The sequence below is a fragment of the Cucurbita pepo genome, chromosome LG03 (genome assembly GCF_002806865.2).
Source record: "Cucurbita pepo subsp. pepo cultivar mu-cu-16 chromosome LG03, ASM280686v2, whole genome shotgun sequence".
In the NCBI taxonomy this organism is placed as follows: Eukaryota; Viridiplantae; Streptophyta; class Magnoliopsida; order Cucurbitales; family Cucurbitaceae; genus Cucurbita; species Cucurbita pepo.
Window position 1 is genome coordinate 10,573,307 of NC_036640.1, and position 25,544 is coordinate 10,598,850.

At 34.1% G+C, this 25,544-nt stretch overlaps 5 protein-coding genes across 7 annotated transcripts; 2 read left to right on the top strand and 3 right to left on the bottom strand.

Moving 5' to 3' along the window:
- Positions 1–1,026: 1,026 nt before the first annotated feature.
- Positions 1,027–4,155, bottom strand: LOC111791452 (pyruvate dehydrogenase (acetyl-transferring) kinase, mitochondrial). Its single transcript, XM_023672804.1, has 6 exons — positions 3,907–4,155; positions 2,919–3,180; positions 2,613–2,793; positions 2,306–2,453; positions 2,008–2,221; positions 1,027–1,256 (listed from the first exon to the last, which is right to left on the bottom strand). The coding sequence occupies exons 1-6, from the start codon at positions 4,153–4,155 to the stop codon at positions 1,198–1,200; spliced, it is 1,113 nt and encodes a 370-aa protein (XP_023528572.1). The 3' UTR covers positions 1,027–1,197.
- Positions 4,156–6,093: 1,938 nt separating this feature from the next.
- On the bottom strand, positions 6,094–11,881 carry LOC111791449 (probable sugar phosphate/phosphate translocator At3g17430). The gene is made up of 10 exons (XM_023672801.1): positions 11,567–11,881; positions 10,928–11,194; positions 10,603–10,710; positions 10,209–10,240; positions 10,052–10,102; positions 9,595–9,656; positions 9,243–9,504; positions 8,787–9,052; positions 8,604–8,698; positions 6,094–6,634 (listed from the first exon to the last, which is right to left on the bottom strand). Exons 2-10 carry the CDS (start codon positions 11,009–11,011, stop codon positions 6,467–6,469), a joined length of 1,128 nt encoding a protein of 375 aa, XP_023528569.1. The 5' UTR covers positions 11,012–11,194; positions 11,567–11,881; the 3' UTR covers positions 6,094–6,466.
- Positions 11,882–12,830: 949 nt separating this feature from the next.
- LOC111790008 (proteasome assembly chaperone 4) lies at positions 12,831–17,059 on the bottom strand. 3 transcript variants are annotated; one of them, XM_023670767.1, is made up of 7 exons: positions 16,943–17,041; positions 15,188–15,304; positions 14,188–14,377; positions 13,951–14,019; positions 13,708–13,783; positions 13,553–13,617; positions 12,831–13,189 (listed from the first exon to the last, which is right to left on the bottom strand). In XM_023670767.1, the coding sequence occupies exons 3-7, from the start codon at positions 14,353–14,355 to the stop codon at positions 13,109–13,111; spliced, it is 459 nt and encodes a 152-aa protein (XP_023526535.1). In that variant the 5' UTR covers positions 14,356–14,377; positions 15,188–15,304; positions 16,943–17,041; the 3' UTR covers positions 12,831–13,108. The 3 variants fall into 3 exon arrangements, with proteins under 3 accessions (XP_023526535.1, XP_023526532.1, XP_023526536.1); XM_023670764.1 differs by lacking the exon at positions 15,188–15,304 and having other exon boundaries at positions 16,943–17,059; XM_023670768.1 differs by lacking the exon at positions 15,188–15,304 and having other exon boundaries at positions 14,188–14,364.
- A 373-nt stretch (positions 17,060–17,432) lies between these two features.
- Positions 17,433–20,191, top strand: LOC111789713 (signal recognition particle 19 kDa protein). The gene is made up of 4 exons (XM_023670382.1): positions 17,433–17,565; positions 18,548–18,739; positions 18,904–19,003; positions 19,802–20,191. Exons 2-4 carry the CDS (start codon positions 18,563–18,565, stop codon positions 19,927–19,929), a joined length of 405 nt encoding a protein of 134 aa, XP_023526150.1. The 5' UTR covers positions 17,433–17,565; positions 18,548–18,562; the 3' UTR covers positions 19,930–20,191.
- A 1,228-nt stretch (positions 20,192–21,419) lies between these two features.
- LOC111789751 (methyltransferase-like protein 13) lies at positions 21,420–24,153 on the top strand. Its single transcript, XM_023670432.1, has 9 exons — positions 21,420–21,742; positions 21,867–21,980; positions 22,420–22,488; positions 22,615–22,634; positions 22,705–22,757; positions 22,870–22,900; positions 22,998–23,073; positions 23,550–23,689; positions 23,846–24,153. The coding sequence occupies exons 1-9, from the start codon at positions 21,568–21,570 to the stop codon at positions 23,891–23,893; spliced, it is 726 nt and encodes a 241-aa protein (XP_023526200.1). The 5' UTR covers positions 21,420–21,567; the 3' UTR covers positions 23,894–24,153.
- The last annotated feature ends 1,391 nt before the right edge of the window (positions 24,154–25,544 follow it).

Sequence of the window (25,544 nt, forward strand, 5' to 3'; positions counted from 1 at the left end):
TGTACAAACACCACTTTATTGATTCCAATTTTTTAATCCACGTAGGATCAAGCTTTTTTAACACTTGGAAAGTTATTCTTACAACAAATTATTATGCTTAATTTATTTAATTTTTTATTTATTTATTTGGATTTAATAACATGGGAAAGCTAATCTTTTTAAACGAAATAAAAACAAAACCATAATGCCTCTATTAAATAGACGCATTGAAAATGACAAAAGAAAAAAGGTATATTTTCTTAAAATTAATTTCAAACAACCCTTTTTTATATATATATTTTATTGAAACGATAATATCGATTTAATTCATCTTGATAAGGGTCAACTTGACATCGATGTGCCAACAACTTTATTGTATTCATTAATGATTATTTGGGATCGATTTTTTAAAATTACTATAAAGTACAATGAATTTAAGATAATTTCATATATTTTCTTGTAAATTTTCAGTTATCATTCTTTTATATATATATATATTTTTTTTATTTTTTAAAATTGGGTTTTTTCACAAATTTTTCCATTATTTTCATATATATTTAAAAACATTTAAATTATTAACCAAATTTAGAAAACTAATTTTTTTTAGTTTTGATAAACTTATTATTTATATTAAAATTTGATTAAGAATTTAAATGTTTGTTTAATAAACAATTATAAATTTTACAAATAGAAAAAAACAACAGTACTNAAAAAAAAAAAAAAAAAAAAAAAAAAAAAAAAAAAAAAAAAAAAAAAAAAAAAAACAGCCCAATAATTTTTAATTAGAGAAAAGAAGTCGTTTTCAACATAACTCATAAAATATGGATTACATCCAAATTTATCAATCACAAGTTGATTAAAGTAATAATAATAATAATAAATAATACTAACTATTATAAAATCAATTATATACCTAGATTTTATACTATGTTTGGAATTTTTTTTCTATAAACATTTAAAAAATACTGTTTAGTGTAATGATAATTTATTAANCTAATTAAAGAAAAAAAAAAGAATATGTTAAAGAAATGGCTAAGGAATAATAAATGGTATGGTAATGAGAAAATGCATTTTTGCATAAAGCAAAAGGCAGAATATACAAAGGCAAAGGCAACGGTAAAGATAAAGGTAAAGGTAAAAGGAATGCGCTTTTACTAAATTCCAAGTTCTTACAATTGGATCAATTTCAATACCAAATCTTCTTCTTCTTCCTTTTGCTCATGGCAGTGGCTCTTGTGAATCCCCCAGACGAGATAGGTGTAGATATGCATCTGTTCCTGTAAACAGTTCAATAGCAATGTAGCAGTTATCAGCCCGAGAACGAGCGAGCATATCGACGTTGAGTTCACATGCAGATGCGACATGATGGTTAGAAATCAACTTTTCAAGATATGCTTTCCATCCACTGTAATGGATGGTGTGAGATCCCACATCGGTTGGGAAGGAGAACGAAACATTCTTTATAAGGGTATGGAAACCTCTTCCTAGCAGACGCGTTTTAAAACCTTGAGGGGAAGCCTAGAAGGAAAAGCTCAAAAAGAACAATATTTGTTAACGGTGGGCTTGGGCTGCTATAGATGGAGTCTAGAGGGCATATAAAACGCCTCGTCCTCGACTCTACAACTAAGTAGAGTGAGAGAATCAGACATGATTCGGATTCTAGAGATCTAAATATGGAGGAAAGGCTGATCGATGGAGGAACATGAAGCGTTTTAAAACCTTGAGGGGAAGCCTGGAAGGAAAAGCTCAAAGAGAACAATATTTGTTAACGGTGAGCTTAGGCCGGTTATAGATGGAGTCTAGAGGGCATATAAAACGCCTCGTCCTCGACTCTACAACTAAGCAGAATGAGAGAATCGGACATGATTTCGGATTCTAGAGATCTAAACATGGAGGAAAGGCTGATCGATGGAGGAACATGAAGCATTTCTCTGTGAGCCATGTACAAGAAAGAAACAGCATTTACAGAATTGTGCTTAAAACTACTGAAGTCAACTGTGAAAACTAAAAAAGCAAGAATCTACTTACCATATCCTTCCATGGAGATCACTTGCAGATCCCCGCCAAAATAACGGGCATACAGACGACTTATCGGAAGGCCATAGCCATATCCAGCCATTGTCACCAAGTCTGCTGTTCCCAGATCGGGATGTTCGTCCAGAGGGTTTTTTGCTGTGGTGTAGAGGTAGGTGAAAATTCTGGGAAGCCCGCTTCGAGGTATGCCACCGCCCTCGTCAGATACCTATAAGTCAGTCATATACACAGTTATTATGAGACTGCGTAGAGAATGAAGTTTCTTAACTTTGGTGATGCACAAGACCTATACCTTAATAGTGACATCCTCAATTCCATCAGCAACTATAATTTTAACTGGAGGAGCAACTTTATCAGAATCCATAAAACGCTCTTGCACGGCACGTAACGAGTTCTTAACCAACTCAAAGACCATAAGTTGCAAATGTGTTGGAACATAACTGAAAAGGTTAAGAAACAAAAGAACATAGAAACAAAGAACATAACAGAGATCAATGGTCTCAAAATCCAATCCCAGATAGAGCTACATTGGCAAAACATGGAACAATAAGATCTAGAAGCAGGAAACAACACGAGCGAAGTCAAAATGAAGAACTTACGGAAATGTAAAACTTGGATCTCCATAGATTTTGATATTAGGGGCACTGCCATACTCACGCAAACAGATAGCACGAGCATCCTCACTGGCGCTCTCCGCGACCTTCACAGGGGACATTTTTGTGTGTATATATCCTACACAGTCAGGAGGGGGATTGGGGTTGTGTAATTCGACATGCTGCCCTGAGTAACAATCAAATTTCACAAACGACGTGTTAAGCCTCCAGAAATCACAAAATACTGGCATGATTTAGATTTTGATATTCCCCTCCAAAGAAAACTTAGATGGGAATTGAAATTCAACCAACCAATGAGCATACGAATCCCAATTCTCGACATGTAGAAGCGATCCAAAAACTGATGAATCTCATGAAGATCTTGATAACCAATACTATCTAGAGCAATGCTCTTCTTCAGCTGTTGAACGCCTAAAGCCATCATCGGAACCACGTTGTTGTGTCTCACCTTAATTGCCTTTATCATTTGTGTAAACTCCTTTTCATCATCTGGGTTCTTTATCTCAGGGAAGGCCCGAAGGTCACGGAAAGAATCCAAATACCAGTCACGAACCTACGTATAATATACAGAATTCTGCCTTTTCATACACCGTGATACTCAAATAAGAAACTAATGGGCTACTGATTCCACAACTGGTTCAAAAACAGTTCTCCGTTTCCAAAGATTGTGATTATGAAGAACAGAAAAAAGTTCATATACATCGAAATCACTATTCACAAGAATGTGATTCTGAGATGAACAGTAAGTTCATTTTTCTGAAACATACACAAATTTTAGAACAACTTTACAAAACAATTACCAAAAGATGTTTTCCTAGAACAAACCCCAAAACGTTTGAACATTTAATAATGCATGCAGTTTTGTAGGAAAAAAATATGTCCCAAATATAGTAGATATAAAATACAACAAAGAATTGAACTCTTAAGAGCAATCTGTAGCAGAGAACAGTTAACCAGCAAAAGAGCTAAGGGAATCTTCCACAACAACGAATAGAGAATAGAATAATTGTATAGAATTCAAACAAACAAACATGAACAGTGAAGAAGATGCACATCCTAAATTGGAAACTTCAGACAAACAAGTTAATTGGCAACACAAAAAAGGTCTAAAGAATTTTCAAAAAATGCACAAGAAGTGACGATCAGACGCCAAAATCAGAAGCCAGTGATGAAAAACGAAGAAACAAAAACATTACATGAATCAATTAGCAGATTCCTAATTGGTGGCAGTCAGATAATGTTCATAAATTCAAGAATTCAGAAAGGTGAAGAGAAAGACCTTCAAAACAGCAGGTTTAACAGAGAGGCCATAAGGAAGATTCTCGAGTTCAATAGCTCTTCTAGCAATCCGAATTGGAAGCTCCTTGTGAAGAAACTGAGCAGAAATAAGCAAATTCTTGGGAGTAGGCTTCAAACCAAACTCCATCATGTATCTCAAGCTAACCCCAGTCTGTTTCATGCAACCCCATTTCTGAACCTCGTCGATCAGGCTCTTGGAGAAGGTCTCACAGAGTTTCTTAGCCGCCATGGCTCAAACAGAAGAAAGAACCGGCATGCAAGCCAAAGAAGTCGCAGCAAAAACCAGAGAACAACAACAACAACAACAACAACAACAACAAGACGAATTTGAGCGATTTCTTCAAGCAAACGACCCCTGTTTTTTTGCTTGTTTTGCTACAATTTCCTTGTGTCAAGGCATTAACGAGGCAGTTGCTGTTCTTCCTGTCCCGAGAGAATTTATTGTTAGGGTTGGAATTCGAAACAGATCGCAGTCATGGGCGTCCGAATGAACACATTTGGGGCTCTGATTGTTGGATTTTTCGGACTCCTTCCTCCTCTTCTACAAAAAATAGAATTATTATTATTATTTTTTTTTTCTGTCTGAAACTAAATAATTTTAAATAAATTAATATTTTAATCATTTAATTAACTTCTAAAATAAAAATTATTTTCCTTAAATTCTCCCATTTTACCTTTAATTTTATTATTTAACTTAAAAGAAAATATAACTATTTATGGGTGGAAAAATGTTGAATACGTCAAATTTATATTGTTTTTTTGTATTATTTAAAAAATTAATTAAATTTTTTCCTTTTTAATTAACTCAACCTTGAAAACAACGAAAAATAAATTAAATTTAATGTAATAAAAAGAATTAATTGATAATTAAAATATTGATAACCTTCTTATCATTTTCTTTAGAAAATAAAAAGTGGCAAAGAAAAATAAATAAATAATAATAAATAAAGAGGACCAGTTTTTTTTTTTTTCTTTTTTTTTAGGAAAAGAAGTTTTTGAAAATAACTTTATTAAAGAAGGTACACGTGTCAGTAGATAAGGGGCCACGTGGGAGCGGTGGATAAGGTTACGACACGCAATAGACATATTTTGGGGTGGAGGGATGGGGTGTGGAATTATTCGATAATTTCACGTTCTTTTTTTATTTATTTATTATTATTTTGTTTATTTATTAATTTCCCATTTTCGTAACCCAAAAGGTAATTATTATAAAATAAAATAAAAACGTTTAAATAATAGGTTCTGTTTCCCCATCTCTTAACATAATTGAAATTAAATATTACAAATATAATTGTGAATATAATTTCATAGAACACCCATCAATAATTTTATAATTAAAAATTAGTTAAATAAATAAATATATTCATACTTTTTTATTTTGCCTTTAAATTTTTAAAAAATTCATTATTACCCTTTAAAACTATTTAATATTTTAAATAAAAATAACTAATACTCTATTTCAAAAATACTAATAAACTTTTAAAAAATTTATTTATATTCTTAAATTTTTTAAATTTTCATTAAATTTTAAAAATAACTTTACCAAATAGTATAACACTTTAAAAATAGCATACCCTCAACCTCAACCTCTTTAAAAAAAAAACATTAAAAAGTCTTTAAAAAAAACATTAAAAAGTTATAACCGTTAGTTAGCGTATGAACGGAACGAGTTATTATTTGCATTTTATAGATCATCATTCGCTTATACCTAACGTATGATTCACTAATTTCTCATTTATCATATTTTTTCCCCGCTTCTTGAATACCATTCAATATTTCATTTTAAAGCACTTTCACACCGTGAATTTAAGAAACTTCAATACCCAAATAATCAAAATCTTTGAAGTTTCTTAAATTCATGTGTGAAAGTGCTTTAAAATGAATATCGAAGGGTAACTGTTGTTTCTTTTCGAGCTATGAATCTCGAGTCGCATCTTTCTTTGCTGCCTTTATACCATGAAATTTTGAATCTCCTCACATCCAACCTCGAGTTCATATATCGGAACAAAATTAAAGTGTCTTTTTAATCGAGAGGATATTATGTTTCTCGATTTTGTTATCTACCACGAGTTCATATGCACCATTTTTTCTTCATATGATCATGCTTTCCTTTTCCTGTTAGCCAATTTTCAATCTATAAGAAGATTTAAAAAGCTACAAGAAAAAGGATCAAAAGACTGCAAAGTTGTGTACTTAATGCTCCAAAAGAAAGGTCTGTGTCATGTCATCCAAAGAATACAATTACATGACTTTGGCTAAAAGAATTGTTCTAAATCAAGAGCCCATTGTTATAATAAGCCAATAGCAACAACAAGGCTCCTCTCCCACCACTCCCAATCCCACAATATTTCTCTATGCCACAAAATCAATTTGATTCACAATTGTTGCCTTCTAAACCCTCACAAAACGCCTCATCTCATATCATATCATATCATATCAAAACAACTTGCATTCAATATTTTCTATTTCTCATCTTTCTTTTTTCCTTCTTCCTAGGGATTCATATTCATATTCATATTCATATCCATATTTATATATCACTACTGATTGTGGTTACCAACCTGCGTGCGACCAATATGCGACAACCTTGATGATGCAAGCAATGGTGCCTCTTCATCGATATTCATGTCGGACGAACCATTTCCACCATTGCCATTGTTGCTGTCTGGCGTGAATATATCGGACGACTTCTTCTCTAACTTCCAGTCCTGTATTAGGCATCAATCAAAGTTCCAGTCAGAAGAATATTGGAGGACTGGTCAAGACAACAACCTGCTGATATTACACAGTAGACGAAAAGGGAAAGCATGTAAAGTTACACTCCTCAATGCTCGTTCCCACACCGATCCCCATGATCATCACCCTCAATAAGGACTTTGAGATTTTTGAGCCTTGAGGGAAATGGAAGTAACAGTCTACTACTTTGTTTTATATAGATAGGAAACAGAAAATATAATACTACCCGGAATCTTCTCCATCAAAAGGGTACAAAAGGAAGCGAAAAAGGACAAGAACGTTAGATCCTTTTCAGTGCCACTGCAGTAAGTCATCATTACAAGTATCACCAGGTTAACCCAATACCAATTTATAACCGTAAAGCACAGTTGCCGGAACACTACAACGTATGATATAATGAAAACTTGCAGCAAGCCCTAAATTTAGCATGATATATCTCAATCAATTTTCAAGTTCAAAATATGAGATGTCATTGAGGTAATGTTTGTATCCAGCTCCATTAGTTCAAAATTTAGATCGGAGGACTTTTGTAGTTAACCCTTCGATTGTGTTCTTTAGATTGTGCTCTTCTCTCTCTTATGAATATAAGATGATTTGTTTCCTATAAAGAACAGTTTTCTATTAATTTAACCCAAAAAATTCAGAATGATGAAGGAATCCCATAAACAAGTCGTAAAACAAATACATTCCCACCCAAAACTAAAAAAAATACAATCCATCCAACACTCGGGGATTTGGTTCTTTTCCATCAATACTTTGGGAATTTCAATCTTATACATCTCATTCCATTTAAATCATGAACTAAACCAAGCAGCCGGTAAGGGTTTAGTTCATAATTTCTAAAGCTCCAGAAGGAATTATATTATCGATGAAGACAACACTATGGTGGCAAGAAAATAACAAGAATCATCCCAAATGTATGATACTTGTTCCAGCACCTGTAACTGTAATGTTCTCTGGGTTCCGACAGATTTTAAACGCCTAGTAAAACTCTCACCTTCTGCTACTAACTTATGGCAACAAAAACAGACACAATGGTATGGAAATATGGAACCCTCCCATTGGTCACTAGAGCCTAAATCGATGCTTAAAGGTGGATTGAATGTCTAGATTTCATAAAAATAATTTTTAAAGAACATAAACTAGATTTGACCGAGATAATAATGTTCAACCGCACAACCAACGTAAGAACCAAGGACGTTGACATAAAAGATCTTTCTAGAGAAGCTTGCCAAAGATAAAAGAAACCTCTACTCTCAGCTCTCAAGGACCTGGAAACAGAAAGCCCATAGGAAAGTTAGATCTTTCTGAAGTCCACTTGTTGTAGGTGGAATTTATACAAAAGATATTCATTCCAAGAACCCATCCTTATACACAGCTACTTTCCTTTGTTATGTGGCTAAGTAATACAAACTGGGATATTGAAAGCCATCTTTTTTTCCTGCACTTAAAACCACCCAGTCGTTGGCATAAGCTTTAAACGATTTGCATGTACTTGGTACCAAAAGGGAAATAACACCTTACTTGAACAGGATCTATTCTATAGGTTGTACATTTGTGTCCTCAAAATCTAAACGTCAGAACATGCTTGACTGTATATGGAGCAGCTCTTATGTGGATATCCCTTCAAATGAAGAGCCAGAACCTTGTGGGAGCCAGCTATTGTTGCTATAACTTGGGAATTTGGGTGGGGAGAAATCATAGGATTTTTCTGATACTTAGGTGTTAGGAAGATGTGCGAGGCATTATCAGATTTCTTCGCACTGGTTGATGTCTTACCTCCCCATCTCTCCTAACATAATTTCTGTTTAATCGTTTCCCACTTAAAAGATTGTCACTTTTAGTACCACATAAAACCTATGGAACATTGCATCAAGCGGAGAAGGGACAAATATAAATTTTAAAAACTGTCATAAGATATAAATATCTGAGAGCCCCAACCTTTATGATTCTGTCTGGAATGCTTTCAGAAGACAATTGAGATGCACGAACATCCTTGACCTTTAAGTAATTATACATGAGGACGCCACACAATGCTGCATTGAGAGAAAGATTGGTAAATTGAAGATCACGTTAAATTAGTAAGACATAATATGAAAAACTCCTCCATTTGACAAGGATTACCAATTGCATAGCCAGTGATATTCAATGCAGTTATTGTAGATTCAGGAAATATAACAGTTGAGAGGGCTATTAGTATCCAGTCCTTGAGAACACCAGCAACTCGAATAGTAACTGCTCCAGTTCTTCCAATTACTAAGAAAATAGAGAAGTTCAATGCCAAGGCACACAGTGCATTGGAAAAAAAGATCCAGAAGTTGAACTGAATTTGAGTAACTTGCATTTCTGGCTTCTCCAACAAGTACCAAGGAACAAAGAGGAAAACAAAACTGCATGTATCAAACACAAAGAGTGAGCAGCCAAATCAATTGACCAGCGTCAAATTAGAATCTAGCTTTTGCACATTTATATTGTTTTCCAATGAAAGATTATTACTACTTGTGATCACACCACAATCTTAAGAATCCATTGACAATGACACACCTACATCCATTCAAGAAGCATCAAACTACACTATACCTGCATGGAGCAATGTAATATAAGCTGGTGATAGGATTCAGAGTCAAGCCCTTCTTTTGTAGAAGGACCTGCGTCAAGACTAGCCTGAGAGCTTCTGCAAAGATACCCGTGACCTGGTAAACCGTACCTACTACATTAAAATGGATCTCTCCATATGAGGAAATGACAACCCCAACACTGATCAGCAACATGTTGCAGAAAACGTCACACCTTAACTTGTCGGTGCCACACACACCAGCCATTAAAAATGTGGCTACTGGCACTGAAATATCAAATTTAAATCTAATTATTTTACATTTATAAGGAGACTCATCCTGGAATTAAGAAAAAAGATAAAGTTAAGCCTCCATACTTAAAGCCTTAAGCATCTGAATGAAGGCCACAGATATGTGTAAGTAGGCAGTGTTGCCAAACCTGAAATATCAATAGTTAGTAATACTGGAACCATTGTGAACATGATACATAATGCACACCTCAAACAGTATGAAATCATTACATTTTTTACTACCTTTACATATTAAAGCCAGTAAGTAACATATGCATAAAACCTTATAATTATGCTAGCTTATGTAATGAAAGAAACAAGAAAATGCTTAATCGTGATACAAGTGAACAAGTTTTCTTGAACTAGAAATAATAAATAAAAAATTCCAACATTATTAGCTATCACAATTAGAACATTATAATTCATGAAACCATTGTATCAGATAAAAATTCATTTACAAAACCTAAAAACAATACCCATCTCTCTTAAATGAGAACTCTTTCAAGAACTATTACAAGAGAACTAGCTTTACAACTTTACTTACCAAAGACTTGATGCAAAAAATGCGCTAATTGGGATGACACACGTTGCATATCTGTCCAACAAGAAAAATATTACACATTAAAAACAGATAATATTGCACACAAAATATTCTGCAAAAATCAATTATACTGCAGTTTTTCATTTCTCAGAGCACTTACACTTCAAAAGTCATTTTGACTGGAGATACAACCTGCGGATTGGGAATCAATATTAATTACTCTAGCCACCAAAATTTGGAAAAGAATAGATTAAATGAGCGAGGGAAATAGGATGAAGTGGGCTATCCAAAACACACAATATCTTTATATTGAAGCATTGCTGCCTGCTGGTAACAACTACTTGTCGGCACAGACTGAAAATTGTGTAGAACTTTCTAATACTTTATTCTGCAAATACTAAAAAGAGGCTACCTCTAAGGAAGACAAAAGTGCCAGTAACTAAAACCCAATTTAACAGCCTTCTCTTTACCAAGGGAATCAAATTGACAAAGAACAACCAGAGAATTGAATAAAGTCCCAAAAACTCATTTACTGAGTTCAGGTAAAACCATACCTTGAACACACGGACAAGAAAGAATGCAACAGCACCAGAAAACCCCATATGAATCATTGTAAGTGTAATAGGCAAAGGAAAATTGAAGTATTTTGGGGAGAGCACCCACTGCAATATCAGAATAGCAAATAGAAATAAGCATCATATGAGAATTATGTAGGAGCTGAAAGCCAACAACTAAGCAGAAAGTATGGTACACTTAAAATTCAGATGGTGAAATTGTTAAGTTACTGATTACTACTTGTACCAGAGTAACAGAAACGAGATAGAGGAAACTGGAACAAAATTAAATCTAATCAGTAAAGAAAAAAAGATGTCGAAATACCTTGTTGTACAAAATAACTCCAGATGATAGCAAAATGTAGATGAAAAGATACAAGTAAGTCAGCACAAGTGGTCTGTTGATCATTTTGGCGAATGAAAACCTTCGCCGGCTGATCTGACAGGCGAGTTCTTCTCTAAAACTAACTTTACCACCTCTGTCTATGATCTGAAGATAGAGGCATCTTCTATCTAGGCTATACAATAGGGTTTATGGGTTAAACCGACAGGCTCAATGTCTACTGTACTGTATATCCATGCAGGACAGCATCTGAAAAGAAAGCCCGTAGTCAAAGAAAAGAATAACCAAATTATCTCTCCCAACAAGAAACCCGCAGATGCATTACATTGTAACCATCGCAAACGCACTGAGAGTTAGGAAGCAACACGATTTGCCAAAATCATCAATCAACCAAGACTATGAGTACGAATCATGAAAAAGAACCAAAGTTTGGCCATAACTCATACGTGATACAAAAGCGATTCAAGCGGGAAACACAAATAAAACCCAAATTCGAGTAGATCTGAAAGAATGCAACAAAAACAAGTGACAGAAATTCAAATGCACACCGCAGGACGCCAAGAAACGCACCACACATCAAAACGCGATGAAAGAAAAAGCGCGTAAGAAAAATAAACTCACCAAAACCAATGGATCGAACCGTACGCGGGAATCTAAAGAAAGAACAACGCACAACAGTAGCGGTAAACCCTACTCGGCGGTGAGAAAGAAGGCGATGCAGTGAGGAAATTTGCGAGAAATCAAAGGGGTCCCAGTACAAAAATGGAAGACCAGAAAGGAGAGAGGAGTGAGAGAGAGAGAGAGAGAGCGTTAATGGCGTCTGGTGTGAAGAACTGACGGATCCGTACGCTGTGAAAAGTGCATTAATGGCTTCTGGATTTCGAAGATACAGAACAGAACACCATACACACACTGTTATGCTTCCAAATCCTTTTCACGGAACGGGACGCTTGTTTTAAGGGTTCTTTTTCGTCTTCTTCTTTCTTTTTGCCAAAATGGACCTTTTAAATACGGAAATTGTTCTTTTAGTCCTGCATTTTACTATAATTTAACTTTCGTCCCTATTTTTCAATATTTTCAAATACAATATATATTTTTTTTTACTTTTCAATTAGGGCCCCAAACTTTTTAGATTTTTTACTTTTAGTCCTTGTTAAGCTTCCATTAATTTATTTAAAATAATTATAATGTATAACTTTTTAATTAATTTGAGTAGAAATGAAAAATAATTTTATTGTAATTAGTTTAAATTAAATAAAAAAAACACCGAAAGTGAGTATTTGCGAAGACTTTGAACAAATGTATAAAACCCGAGAACCAAAAAGTCTTAATATTTTAAAATGCAACGAAAACTATATCCAAAACCCGAGAACCAAAAAGGTTTTTTTTTTTTTTTTTCATTTTAACTTTTATCCTTAAGTTTTGATAAAATTAATTTTTTGGAATGAAATTAACCATTTTTACTTTATTACTAGTAAAAAGTTAAATGACGACGAGTTTGATAGGTAAATATTTGAATCCTCTCACCTCGTGATCTAAAAATAATTGGTCATAAATGATATAACGACCTTACCCCAAAATTCCACATGAGAGTTATTTGAAATAAATGGTATTTAAAACATGGACCTAATTTGGTATATGTTACCTATTAAAGTAGTGTAGAGGTTATTTTCATTCTTATATTATTCTCGAAAATGAAAAAATAATTATCTTACCTTAAAATTCAACGTGACAGATATTGGTTGGTATTTAACGTTTGACCACCAACTTCATTATTATTTGCTATTAAAGAAGTTTACACGTCAAAGAGAATTTACCTTATAAATCATATGAGTCCAATAAATGAAATTTTGTAAATAGTTGAGAAATTTTATGTTACATAAGCTTGATAAAATACTATAATCATTCAAATTTCATTCCAAATTTAGCCCAAGAACAATAAAGTTAAAATAAACGAGGAAGTTCAATAAAAACGAATCAAAACACGAAACACGAAACATGAAACATGAATGATGTTCTTGATCAATATCTAAGAAAGATGAAGTAAAAGAGAGCCCCATCGAGTACCTTGATAGTAAGGGTTCGGTGTGTTTGGGGACGTCGTCGTCGTCGTCGTCCTCCTCCTCCTCGAAAGTCTTACGAGGTCGAAAACTTAATAACTTATTATGTAGATGGCCCTTCTGATTTAGGCCTAATGAGCCCTAAAGAGACCAGTTTTTGCACCAACATCTTTTCAGCAGCTACCTAAAATGATCGAAACAAAAATAACAGCCAAGTAGGAATCTAAAACTTGAAAGCATGAACCTATTTAGTTTTTAGTTTTCTAAAAAGTGAAAAAAGTAGTTTTTAAATTTTTGTTTTTTTCGAGAGAAAACAACGTAAATTTCAAAGGCAAAAAACTAAATACGAAATCGTTATCGAGCACGGTTTTAGTTATATTATTGTTTTTTGTTTACAAAACTATATTTTTCACTTTGTAGATAACAAAGGCAACATACCAGGGGTAACCAAATTCGAATACTTCTAGCATAGTTCTTTCATAGACCAATCATCCTATGCATTATTCATCTATTAGAAAAACAGGGAGGAAGAGGAGCGTCATCAAACCTCAATAATGGGGCTGTTTTTTGGAATATTGCTGGCCAACATGATATTTAGACCGGTCTTTAGCACTAAGAAAAGAGAAACAAATGTATCAGAACGACTAAGAGACGACATGACATCTCGAGTATTCAGACGTCAACACTAGATTCACATATTACCTAACCGACGAGCCATGGTAGATCCTGTATTATCAGATGAACCCCCAAGTAAGGATGTAACGCTCACCGTATTGTTCTGCAAAAATTCAGTTGCAAGATAGCAATGACTATGAGATCAGGATTATTAGCCAATTCGATTCAGTAGCTAAAATTTACAAGTATATGGCAAGATTTGAAAAATTCTAAAAAGAGGGGAAGAGCTTCACTTAAATGTCATTCGTACCAAACTAAAGAACAACTTACAGGCCGTGTGGGGGCAGCTGCATACAAATTCCCAAATTTTGCAGAATTGCAACCAATCCATGCATATATCTACATATTTAAAATGAAATTATAAAAACAAAACAAATATGACAGAAACAAACATCAAGAAACTAAGTGTTGGAATATTTAACACGCTGATTCCGAAAAATTGGGCTGTACTGAAAATGTAACTCAAATGGAAAAATCCAAAGGAATGTTGGACAAGCCATGGAAAACCTGCTTAGGGAGACGTATTATCTGAAAATGGATGGGGACATCGTTTATGGCTTCACTGAAGCAAGTAACCTGAATACCACCACCATCAAGGTGGTGGTCATCATTGTTGCTACTTGATGGACTAGCAAGTGTCTGTTCTTCTTTTGAAATTTGAGCTTGATATAACATTTTAGGAACCTAAACGAAGAAACTAAAATACTACAATATTAGTCTTACATCACTTTTTTGGAGAAAAATTGCTTACGAAGTTATTGGAGATATAAACTATATACTTATAGGACATGTAACTGCAAAGTTTCTAATAAGGTTCAAGAATATGAGAGTTTCAGCACATTGCAATGTTGAACACATAATCACCAAGTGGATTACAAAGCAGTTAAGACACGAGTAGACAAATGCAAATCCAACCACGGAAACAAATAATTATCATTAGGTTAAATGACTCAAAATGATCATAGTACAAAAATGACAATTTTTGAGCTGAAAAGTGGAATAGCGGAAAACAAGGCAATCACCACTAGACAATCACTTTTAAAGTCATGATGTTGTTTTCTTTTACCCAACCCTCCCACATCAATGATCGCTTAGCGGTTACCTGATGGGCTCATGTCAAACATTAAACCAATGGGACTAGCTACGCTAAGCATGGAGGAGAGGCCAAAACAAAAATAACCTCATAAGGAGGTGTCAAGTCATGGCTAACACACCATTAAGCATAGGCCTTGAACATGTCGCGTGCGTCAACGCTTACTACTAACCTCATAGAGGTTTCCCACATCACCCCAAAGAACTTCACAAGTTGCCGACCAAGTGTGCATCACCTTATTGATAATCTCTCAGTGCCAACGCTAACCTCACAAGACATCGATGAATGCACACAACCTCGCATGTGCATCCATCCATCAAGGAACAAAGACAACCCATGAGTGCACTCTCTTGTATATGACTAACGACACCTACATGCAACCTTTGATGCCTGTGCCTTGTGCACAATGCTTACATACTAGTTGCTGCCCCCACGTGCATGCCAGCTCCAGTGATTGCCTACCTCACCAGCACCTATACCCAATGTGCACCCTCAAGCATGCCAACTCCAGTTGCCAAACACATCTCAGCCCTGTCACATGTACACCATTTTGACCCAGTCAACTTTCCTTATTTTCTTCTTGTTCTTACTTTATGGAATGTATTTTAGTCCTAGAACGTTTGTAGATAGATTTTGGCGTTTGTTTGTTAGGGATCTGCATAGTCAAAGGGTTCTTAGACCAATTCACTAGGGTGTTCGTATCATTACTGATACTTGCCACATTTTCTGTTCAATTTTTAAAAATCATGCCCACCACTGCTCCATATATAACTCAACAACCATATCAGTTTCCATTACTTGTTTTAATGATAAAATTGGTCATTGGCATATTTGAATCAATTTTAAAGGTCGAGGGCATAAGAGAAACTTTTAAACAATAACAGTACAATTGAAATTGTTGGATGAAAGTCCCACATCGGCTAATTTAGGGATGATCATGGGTTTATAATCAAGGAATAATATCTCCATTGGTTTGAGGCCTTTTGGGGAAGTCCAAAGCAAAGCCATGAGAGCTTATGCTCAAAGTGGACAATATCATACCATTGTGGAGAGTCATGTTGGTCTAACAGAAACTAACCTCTGTTGGATGATGGAAGTCCCACATCGACTAATTTAGGGAATGATCATAGGTTTATAAGTGAGGAATACTAACTCCATTGGCATGAGGCCTTTTGGGAAGCCCAAAGCAAAGCCATGAGAGCTTATGCTCAAAGTGGACAATATCATACCATTGTGGAGAGTCGTGTTCGTCTAACATGGTATCAGAGCCATGCCCTAAACTTAGTCGTGCCAATAAATTGGTAAATCCTCAAATATCGAACAAAGAACTCCTAAAGAAAAGGAGCCAATCCCCTCCTCGAAGGTAGTCAAAAATGACTAAGACTCCAAAGGAGTCGAGCCTCGATTAAGGGGAGGCGCACTTTGTTCGAGGGGAGGTGTTGGATGATGGAAGTCCCACATCGACTAATTTAGGGAATGATCATAGGTTTATAAGTGAGGAATACTAACTCCATTGGCATGAGGCCTTTTGGGAAGCCCAAAGCAAAGCCATGAGAGCTTATGCTCAAAGTGGACAATATCATACCATTGGAGAGTCGTGTTCGTCTAACAACCTCAAAGTTCATGGACATTTTGAATAATCTAACATTTTCATTACTTTGGCAGAGTTGCAATGCAAATATTTCCCAAAATTCACTTTCACAACTTTTTTTTTTTTTTTTTTTAAATAAGAGATATATACCCACAACTTTTTCCCTTGTTCCTCTTGTTCCTTCCGCAGCAAAGGACGGCACTAATGAAGTTCAACCATAAAATTTCATTTTCTTCTTGAATAAATACCCCATAAGAACAGTCACTTCCACAACTTAGCATGCGATTAATGCCAAACTAAGAGTACATCATATTCAGTGAGCTCCATCTTAATGATATTGCAGAATCATGCTATGCTAAGAGAGTCGCATCTCCATGAAATCAACAAAAATTCAAATAAAACAACGAACAGAATGAATTTTCAGATAAATTTAGAAAGAAAAACAACTCGTTAAATCACTCGATCTTGGAGAAGCAATTAGAGTAGAGTAAAAAACTACCACAGGCGGCAAAAACTACAACAAACACAATATGGAAAACAAGGCATCCAAGTTCAAAAAGCAGAAATTGAGAACAAACCTTGAGGGAGATTGAAATGGAGAGAAACTGAGCTAGAGAGAAAAATCGAACGCAATGAAGAGCCGAGAGAGAAGACCCATAAGAGAGCGAAAGAAAAATTAAGCTAAATTACAAAAAGAAAAAACTTGAAATTTCTTTTTAAAAAAAAATAAAAAAAAAATAATTAAAAAAAAAACCTTTATTCTCCCAAATAATTTCTATATTATTATTATATTTATGAAATTATTCAAAATTATTTAAAATATTGTAATTGAAATAAATCATGGATATGTATTTTTTAAAATATTTTATTAAAGGTTAATCACAATTTTGAAAATTTTAGAAGAAAATAATTTTTTTTTTTAATTAAATGGCAAAATTTAGAGGTAATTAATTTAGTATTTAAAAAAAAAAAAAATCAAGGTAGTGGCATTTCTGTAATTTCACGTAGAAAATTTTAGTGGCATTTTTGTAAATTTTCACGAAAGCTTTGGTTTTCTTCGGTGGTGAAAAAAAAAATCCCTTCTGTCTTCGGCGTCGCCCCATTTTCCGATTCTCTCTTTTTTCCTGTTTCGCTCAATCTCACCCATTGTCGCGGTTCGGCTGGAACAGAAAATCAGATCTCCTTTTAGCTTCTCAATTTGGTAATCGTATTTAGTTGATTCTTGGTTTAGTGGATTTGTAACTTGTTTCATACGATCTTGTGTTTTAGGATGTTTACATCTTCTTTGGGATTGTTTCTCTCTTCTTCTACTGAAGCTCATTGGCAGTAATTGGCATAGCATATGAGGAATTTATTCACTTTTTTGTCATTTTGATTGCAATGATCAGATAAATGAGCTTTATCCAGCTAGGAATTTGTTAAGTAGTTGAAATCCTGTTCAATTAGGTGCTTTCTGATTACTAGAATGTTATACTTCTTTAGCAGTATGAATCTTCAATCGGTGGATCAGACAAAGAAAATCTGGTCAAATTTAATCAAATATTAGGAACTTAAAGTCAAATTCAAACTTCACTTCATTTTCTTTCGGCAAATTTTAGAATATCCTTGTTTGGAACTAGAATTTATTGAATGAAATGGATTATTGATAAATTTACTTGAAGTGTTGATTTTCTTTCATCATGCTTTGCAATGTATTTGCAAATGTGGGGGAATTAGACGGTTTGTTTATTTCAACTTTGTCTTGACTTTGTCTCAACGTTGCATTTTCTCGATATTTTTCCCCCTTTATTTTCCATAGATGTGCTGTTTGAACATGTTTATGTATAGCATATTGAAAAGCATTAACAAAAATTTGTTGTTATTATTGGATAGTGTGGTGTTAAATTTTCAATTTTATTGTTTGAGGTGGTGGTTATATTAATGGCCTAAAATTGTAGAACATTAAGGTGTCCCAGCTTTCCTTTCTATAAATTGTTGGAAATTTCACTCAAGTTTTCAATTCATAATGTCCCAATTTGAGACTGTATGAAGAATATATTTCTGTCAGATAACCAAAAACTGAATTGAGTTGAACAGTTTCTTGTCGAGGGAACATTCGTACTAATGTCTGAAGAATATATTTTGTTTTGCCCTATACTGATTGAATATGCATTATGATAGAAATTTTTTATGTGCTATTATAGGAATTTGGTTGGAACATGGATGGAGAAATCCCCAACATAAAGAGATGGGTAGTTTTGTATCCCGTCTATATTAATTCAAAGAAGACAATAGCTGAAGGAAGACGTATCGGTGTTAGCAAAGCATGTGAGAATCCAACGTGTGCTGAGATTGGTGATTGCTGCAGTCATCTCAAACTGCCCTTTGCTATTGAGGTTTTCTGGCAATGATCTGTCATTGATTAAATCTTCCCTTCCTATTAATTTTTGTTCTCCCTGCTGTTTGTTTGGATTGAAGTTAGCTGCATCCTGCGTCGAGTTTATATGAGACTATGATCATTGATAGAATACGTTAATTCATGTTCTGAGCATTCCTGCAGATTGATAAAGCTTATCCTCGTGATTTCATGCAACGAGGGAGAGTGCGGGTTCTGCTGAAGAAGGAGGATGGAACTCTGTCAAATCCAGCTATTCCTTCCAGTAAGACTTATACTTGTCTCTTTGGACCCGTTTTATCCCTTGGGAAAAAAAAAATAGCTGTCTGTTTCCGATTAATATTGAAATAGTTATCTGTTTTTCATTAACAAAGTTATAATAAGCTATGAATCAAAGATATACTTATTAACTAAAGAAAAATACTGCTTCTAAATAATTTCTTTCGACATTCTACACGTTTATGAAAATGAGAACTTGCCCTCCAGTTTGATTGAAACACCTATGTCTTGTAGGAAGCATAGAATCAATTTGAGAATTCTGTTTGAAGCTCATTTCAAATCGAAAGTGGTAACAAAGCAGTGCTATTAGGTCTTGAACTTTAATAGATTGTTAAACTTTCTATTTTGTATCCAGTAGGTTTCTAAACTTTCAGTCTCGTTTCTATTTTGTATCCAGTAGGTTTCTAAACTTTCAATCTCGTGTACAATAGGTCCTTAATTTTTTTATTTTATGTCAAATAGGTTCCCTAAATTTTTAATGTTAATGACTTATTATACATTTTCTAAAATCTATCATACAAAAGTTCAAAATTTAGGGTCATATTCAAAACGAAACTTAATTTTATATCATATAGATCTATTAATTTATTCCTATTAGATGCAAGATTGAAATTCATGAATCTATTAAACATGAAATTATTAGACACATTTTAGGGTTTAGAAACTTGGGAGAAAACCCATAATTTAACCTAAAAGTATCTTATTCCCCTTTTGAGTTCTTATTGTCAATGGGAATACCCTAATGATTACAACTTTACATATGAGGTATGTGGCTATATTGCAGGAAAACAAATGATGCTTCGTATAGCCGAACTTGTTCCTAGACATCCTGGAAGGATAAAGAAGCAGGAGCCTGCATCATCATCAACTGCAGGACCTTCAAAAGGCAAGGGTGGAAGAAAGAAGAAATAATTACATTATGTAATTGCAAGAACCAGATTGTTAGCAACCAGGCAAGCAGTTTCATATTTAGGTCTTATTTCTTAATTCTTATCAACCTTTGAGTATTGGCGCTCTGCCCCTGCCCCCATCCGAAACGAAAACTACACAGTGGGTTTGTTTTGAACAATTTTGTAAAATAGTGGATCATGGAGTTTTACTGAGATGAATTTGCTGATAGGAGAAACGGATTATGGATGAGAATTAAGTTGAATGATCCACTCTTTTGCTTAAATCTTTCGAGATTGCCCGTCTTTGAATATGATCCAGGTTTCGAGATTGAAAAATGTGGAAATTTCTCAATATTTTTCCAGGGTCGGAATCTGGAAATATGAAAATATTGAGATCTTAGCTTATAATCTTGATCACAAACAGACTTGAAACTCTTTCCAGGTTTTGTGAAGATCAAGTTGTTTGTCATCTTCAGATTATTCAACATGAATTGGAGCTGTTCTTAGTGCACAGATACCTTCTTTTATACATATTGAATTTCTGGTGGTGGGTTATTTTGTGCCTAGTTTTTTGAGTTGATGCTTTCACATGACTATTGTGTGAGAATTGGGGCTTGAAAGACCAACGTAACTTAGGGTGCCATTGTTGTTATTTAACTCACAATTTGTAGCTAACTTGAAAATGTTGAAGCCATAAAAAAAATTACAGGTTTTTTAACTTTGTTGAATGATTTTAATTATTTTTGTGTCCGTAGTTTGTTGTGTTATTTGTAATCTTTGAGTGCTGAGAATCTTTTGATAATTTACTCGCCTCTTTGATAACGTTTTGGTTCTTTTACGATATTGTTAATATGACTCGTACCAAGGAAAAAAATTATACACTGTTGGAGTAATAGAATCGTCAAGTCTCGTGGTCAAGGATTTGTGAGCTTCTTCGGGTCTTGGAGATCGTTCAATGATTCAATTCTTTTGGCTATTGATGATGAAGGGTTGAAGCGATGTGAAAGTCGAAAATGAATCACGAGGACGATGGAGATGGATAAAAACATGATATAGGAGAGAGAGGGGATTTACGGTAAAACAGAAGAGACACCAATCCACATTAGCCCATTTGTTAACCGATACATAACTCTCGTATTTGGAATGAAGAGAATATTTTCCTTCATTTTGAATGACGCGGGAAACAATGGCTATAGAAGATGATGACGGTGCTGGAACAAGGTACAAATATTATTAAATATTAAATAATTTCATTATCGACTAACTATGGTTAAATATGAATCAAACCCTTTAATAAAATTATTTTTTAAATCTGAAAGTCTAAAATTACTATGAAAAAAGGAATTCAAAATATTACAATATTTTTGTGTGTGTATGGAAGTAGGGGCAAAAAGGTAATTATGCTAATCATGGTTAATTTCCTGCTCATATTGAAAGAACATTTGAGATAGGATTGTTTGTCAAATGACAGAAACACCCCTGGGCTTTTTGTTCGAAGCTAAGACAAACCTCCTGCAAGAAAAACTACTCTCATTCCAGTACCTTCCAAGATTTGGAGCGTATAAAACAACGCCAACAGAATAAACAGATTTCAAAAATCCCAAATCAAATTTTCAAAGAAGAAGAGAAAACGCCAGAGTGAGGAGCAGAATCGTCGATCATGGCGTCGGAGTCTTCTACCCAGGCCTACGGCGAGCCCTCGTATTGGGACAATCGCTATTCCAACGAATCTGGCCCCTTTGATTGGTACCAGAAGTATCACTCCTTAGCGCCACTGATCAATCTCTATGTCTCTCGCCATCATCGCATCCTCGCCGTTGGATGCGGCAACTCAGGTTTCTTCTCCTTCTCCATGTCCGCCTTTTTTGGATTGATTCTTCTGTACCAGATCTGTTAGTTTTCGACTATGTTTTGTATGAAAGAGGCGTTTGTTAGGATTACTTGTGGTTTTTGTTGCAGCATTTAGCGAAGGCATGGTCGATGATGGCTATGAGGATGTGATCAATGTTGATATATCCTCTGTTGTGATCGAAGCAATGCAGAAGAAGTACTGTAATTGTCCGCAGCTGAAATGTACGTTTCTTGCTTCATTTTTGTTTTAATTTCCGTTTTATCAATTTTCGTGTTTGAGAGGGGATATTTGGCTTATGGTTTTATGGAGCCTGGTTAGCGTAGTTTGGAATTAGGAGACCTAGTTTGTATCTAGATTGTGGAGAAGAACGAGCTGCGGTAATTTATTCTTTACTTGTATACTTCAGCGTTTGGTGTGTGAGTTTACGTAAGTTTGATTCATATACTCGAGCTATACGAACTTAATTTGTGAGCCAAATGCCCCGAGTTCTTTCCCTCTGTACTCCTTACAAAGAAATATTCGAACTACATTCTGTTTCTATATGATGTTGAATTATATTATCTATATATCATTTTGTACTGGATTATACAGTACACGATGTAAGTTTTGAAATTTAATTCGTGATTAAAGTATTCATCTATGTTCATTTTAATCAAACAGATGTGAAAATGGATGTTCGTGATATGAGTGCATTTGAAACATGTTCTTTCGACACTGTTCTTGACAAAGGTGTAGTACTCCATGTATATGATCCGTACATTGTTGTCTTGCTTTTCTATTGTGTGTGCACATGAGTGTGTTGTTTTCCAATTTTCTCTCCTCAACATTTTGATTGTTTCTATGTGATGTTTCCAGGGACCCTAGACTCTCTATTGGTGAGTGTCGAGCGTTTTAATATGTTTATTTTTTCTACGTTATTATCTTATGGGTAACTTTTAATTTTAGTGCGGAAATAATTCACGACACAATGCAACTAAGATGCTTGATGAAGTTTGGAGGTAAACCGCAACAATGGACTATATGATTATCTTTCAGTTCTTCATTTTTATGTATAAATTTTCTTTCTTGATCTGTTCACTACATATTGAAGCAGTTGATGACAAAATATAGGGTCCTCAAGGAGAATGGAGTTTATATTTTGGTAAATTCTGTAGTTATTACTCTTCCCTGTTTCCTTATATTTGTTTGTTAATGTTATATGCAAGGATTAATCATTGTGTTTTGCTTCGAATCTGCAGGTTACATATGGAGCTCCCTCGTATCGACTAAGTCTACTGAGACGTACTTTCTCATTGATAAAGCTTCATGTCATAGGTTTGGTCAAAACTAAATTTAAGTTATTTAGTGCTTTTAAGTCATTACAATCTGCATTTTTAGTCTATTTATTTCATTTTGGAGTTCAACGACAGCTGCACGGGCATATTCGGGGCCTATGCCCCTTGTGTTGTTTCCGTTCCACACAATGTCCTTACTTTTTGCAGGAGGTTTTATGGTCAAAATATTTATACCTAAATTTTTTAGGCATTCAAACTTGTTATGATACGTGATCTATTTGTTCCATATTTAAAAAAAAAACATCGTTTTTACGATCCAAGGAACTCGTATGCGCAGCTTTGGTGAGTAGCTTGTGCTGCTTAGTTTACATTTATAAACTATGTAGACCTTGTGGAAGCATCAGTTCTTTTCCCTCCTTAGCAGATGCTTAGAGAGAAAGAAAGACTTCATCGCTTTTCAAACACCTGTAATAGTTTCCTCTGATGTCATCCTCATCTCTTATTGACATCTTGCAGAGAAACTTATTTCAGAGAAAAGAACTGACCCTCCAAAATGGGACCTGTTGAAACCTGTTCCATGTGATAACGACGTAAGGGTACTCGATACCGTGCTCGGGCAGAATCCTGATGTCCACTATATATACATCTGTACTAAGGTTAGCATTCCCCTTTCAGTCGGCTGTTTCTAATAAAGCTAGAAAAGAACACCCTCCCCCCACTACTGTTGGAAGATGCATAAATTTTTGTCTTCGAGGTTAGTTTTCGTTTTAGCTGTGATCGTTTGGATTCGACTTTCTTCTTCGAACTTTCAGGATAGTTCTTTGAAGCCGGACCAAAAGCAGGATCTTGCTGTTGAGTGAGGGAAGGACCTGATAAAAGGCCAGTGTTTTCCTTTTAACTAAAATGTAGGAGTTCGTTGCAGTATTTTCGTTCTGTTAACATGATAGTAATTGAAGCATCACTTTTCTTACTGCATTTGATCAATAGCTCATCTTTGACGCCAACCTTCACATTCTCATGACTTTGTATTCCATTTGATCACATTTTAGATAGAGCTCAATCCACATGATGTGTGAAAAGTACGACACATGGATTTATATCTTGGATTGTGTTTACTTGATTTTTGGGTAGATGGATTTGAACTGATGCGTTCATCATCAGTGGCTAGTAGATAGATTTAGACTGAGGTTACATGCTTTAATCAGTTGAGCTATGCCGGTCATTTTTAACAAGTGGGTAGAGAAATTTGAATTGAGGTCCGACGCTTTAATCAGTTGAGATTTGGATGGAGGTCATATGCCATAATCAATTGAGGTATGCTCGATTGACTATTTAACTTCAAAAGTACGACAATGAATTTATATCTTGGATTGTGTAACACTTGATTTTTGGTAGATGGAATTAAATTGAAATCATGTGCTTTACTCCGTTGCTAGTAGATAAATTTAGACGGAGGTCACATGCTTTAATCAGTTGAGCTATGCTGGTCATTTTTAACAAGTGAGTAGAGAAATTTGAATTGAGGTCTGATGCTTTATTAATCAGTCGAATTATGTTAGTCTTTTTTAACAAGTAGGAAGAGAGATTTGGATTGAGGTCGTATGCTATAATCAATTGAGGTATGCTCGATTGACTATTGAATTTGTATTAGTACTTAAATGTACGGTTTGTAATATGAGCGGTAGTTAATTAATTTTGGATAATTGGAGTTTATAATGTGGGTGGCTACACATGAATCTACTTGCTAGTTCATGAAATTCCTTAGGTCTTGTTTATTCATAGCTTCATTTTTTAGTTTCATGTTTCTTAAATTTATGCTTCTTTTATCCCAATTTTTTTAAGTATAATTTTCACATTTATTGAAGAAGCACTTTAATTTTTACAAAATATGAAAATAAAAACAAGTTTTTATGAACTCAATATCTCCTTAATAATTGATTTAAACCAAACATATAAACATTACTTCCATTTATAGTTTGTTTTTTTGTATTGTTGTCTATTTTATATCAATGTTTTAAAAAATTAAGTCAAGTTTTGAAAAAAAAAAAAAATTAAAAATCGAAACTCCTATTTAATAATCACTCAAGTCTCATTTAAAAATTTGTATCTTTTTCTCACAATATTTTAATCATAATTTTAAGTTATACAATCATTTAAATTATTNAAAAAAAAAAAAAAAAAAAAAAAAAAAACCTATTTTTTTCTTTAGTTTTAAAAATTTTGGTTAGATTTTAAAGAAGTTTATCCACGTTCTTCCTAGAGAGTACTTAATTATGAATATATACATTTTTTTTATATATATATAACTACTAATATTAGTTAAATCATCCATTTTGTTAAGAGATAAAAAAAAATTAAAATAAAAGTGAATATAAAAATAATTTAGAATTTGAAGAACCATTTAACTTTTTTCTCCACTTTTAGGACCTAGCATTTTATATTAAAATAAGTAAATAATAATAATAATAAAAACTTAAATATTCAATAAAAAAAAAATAATAAAAAAAATAA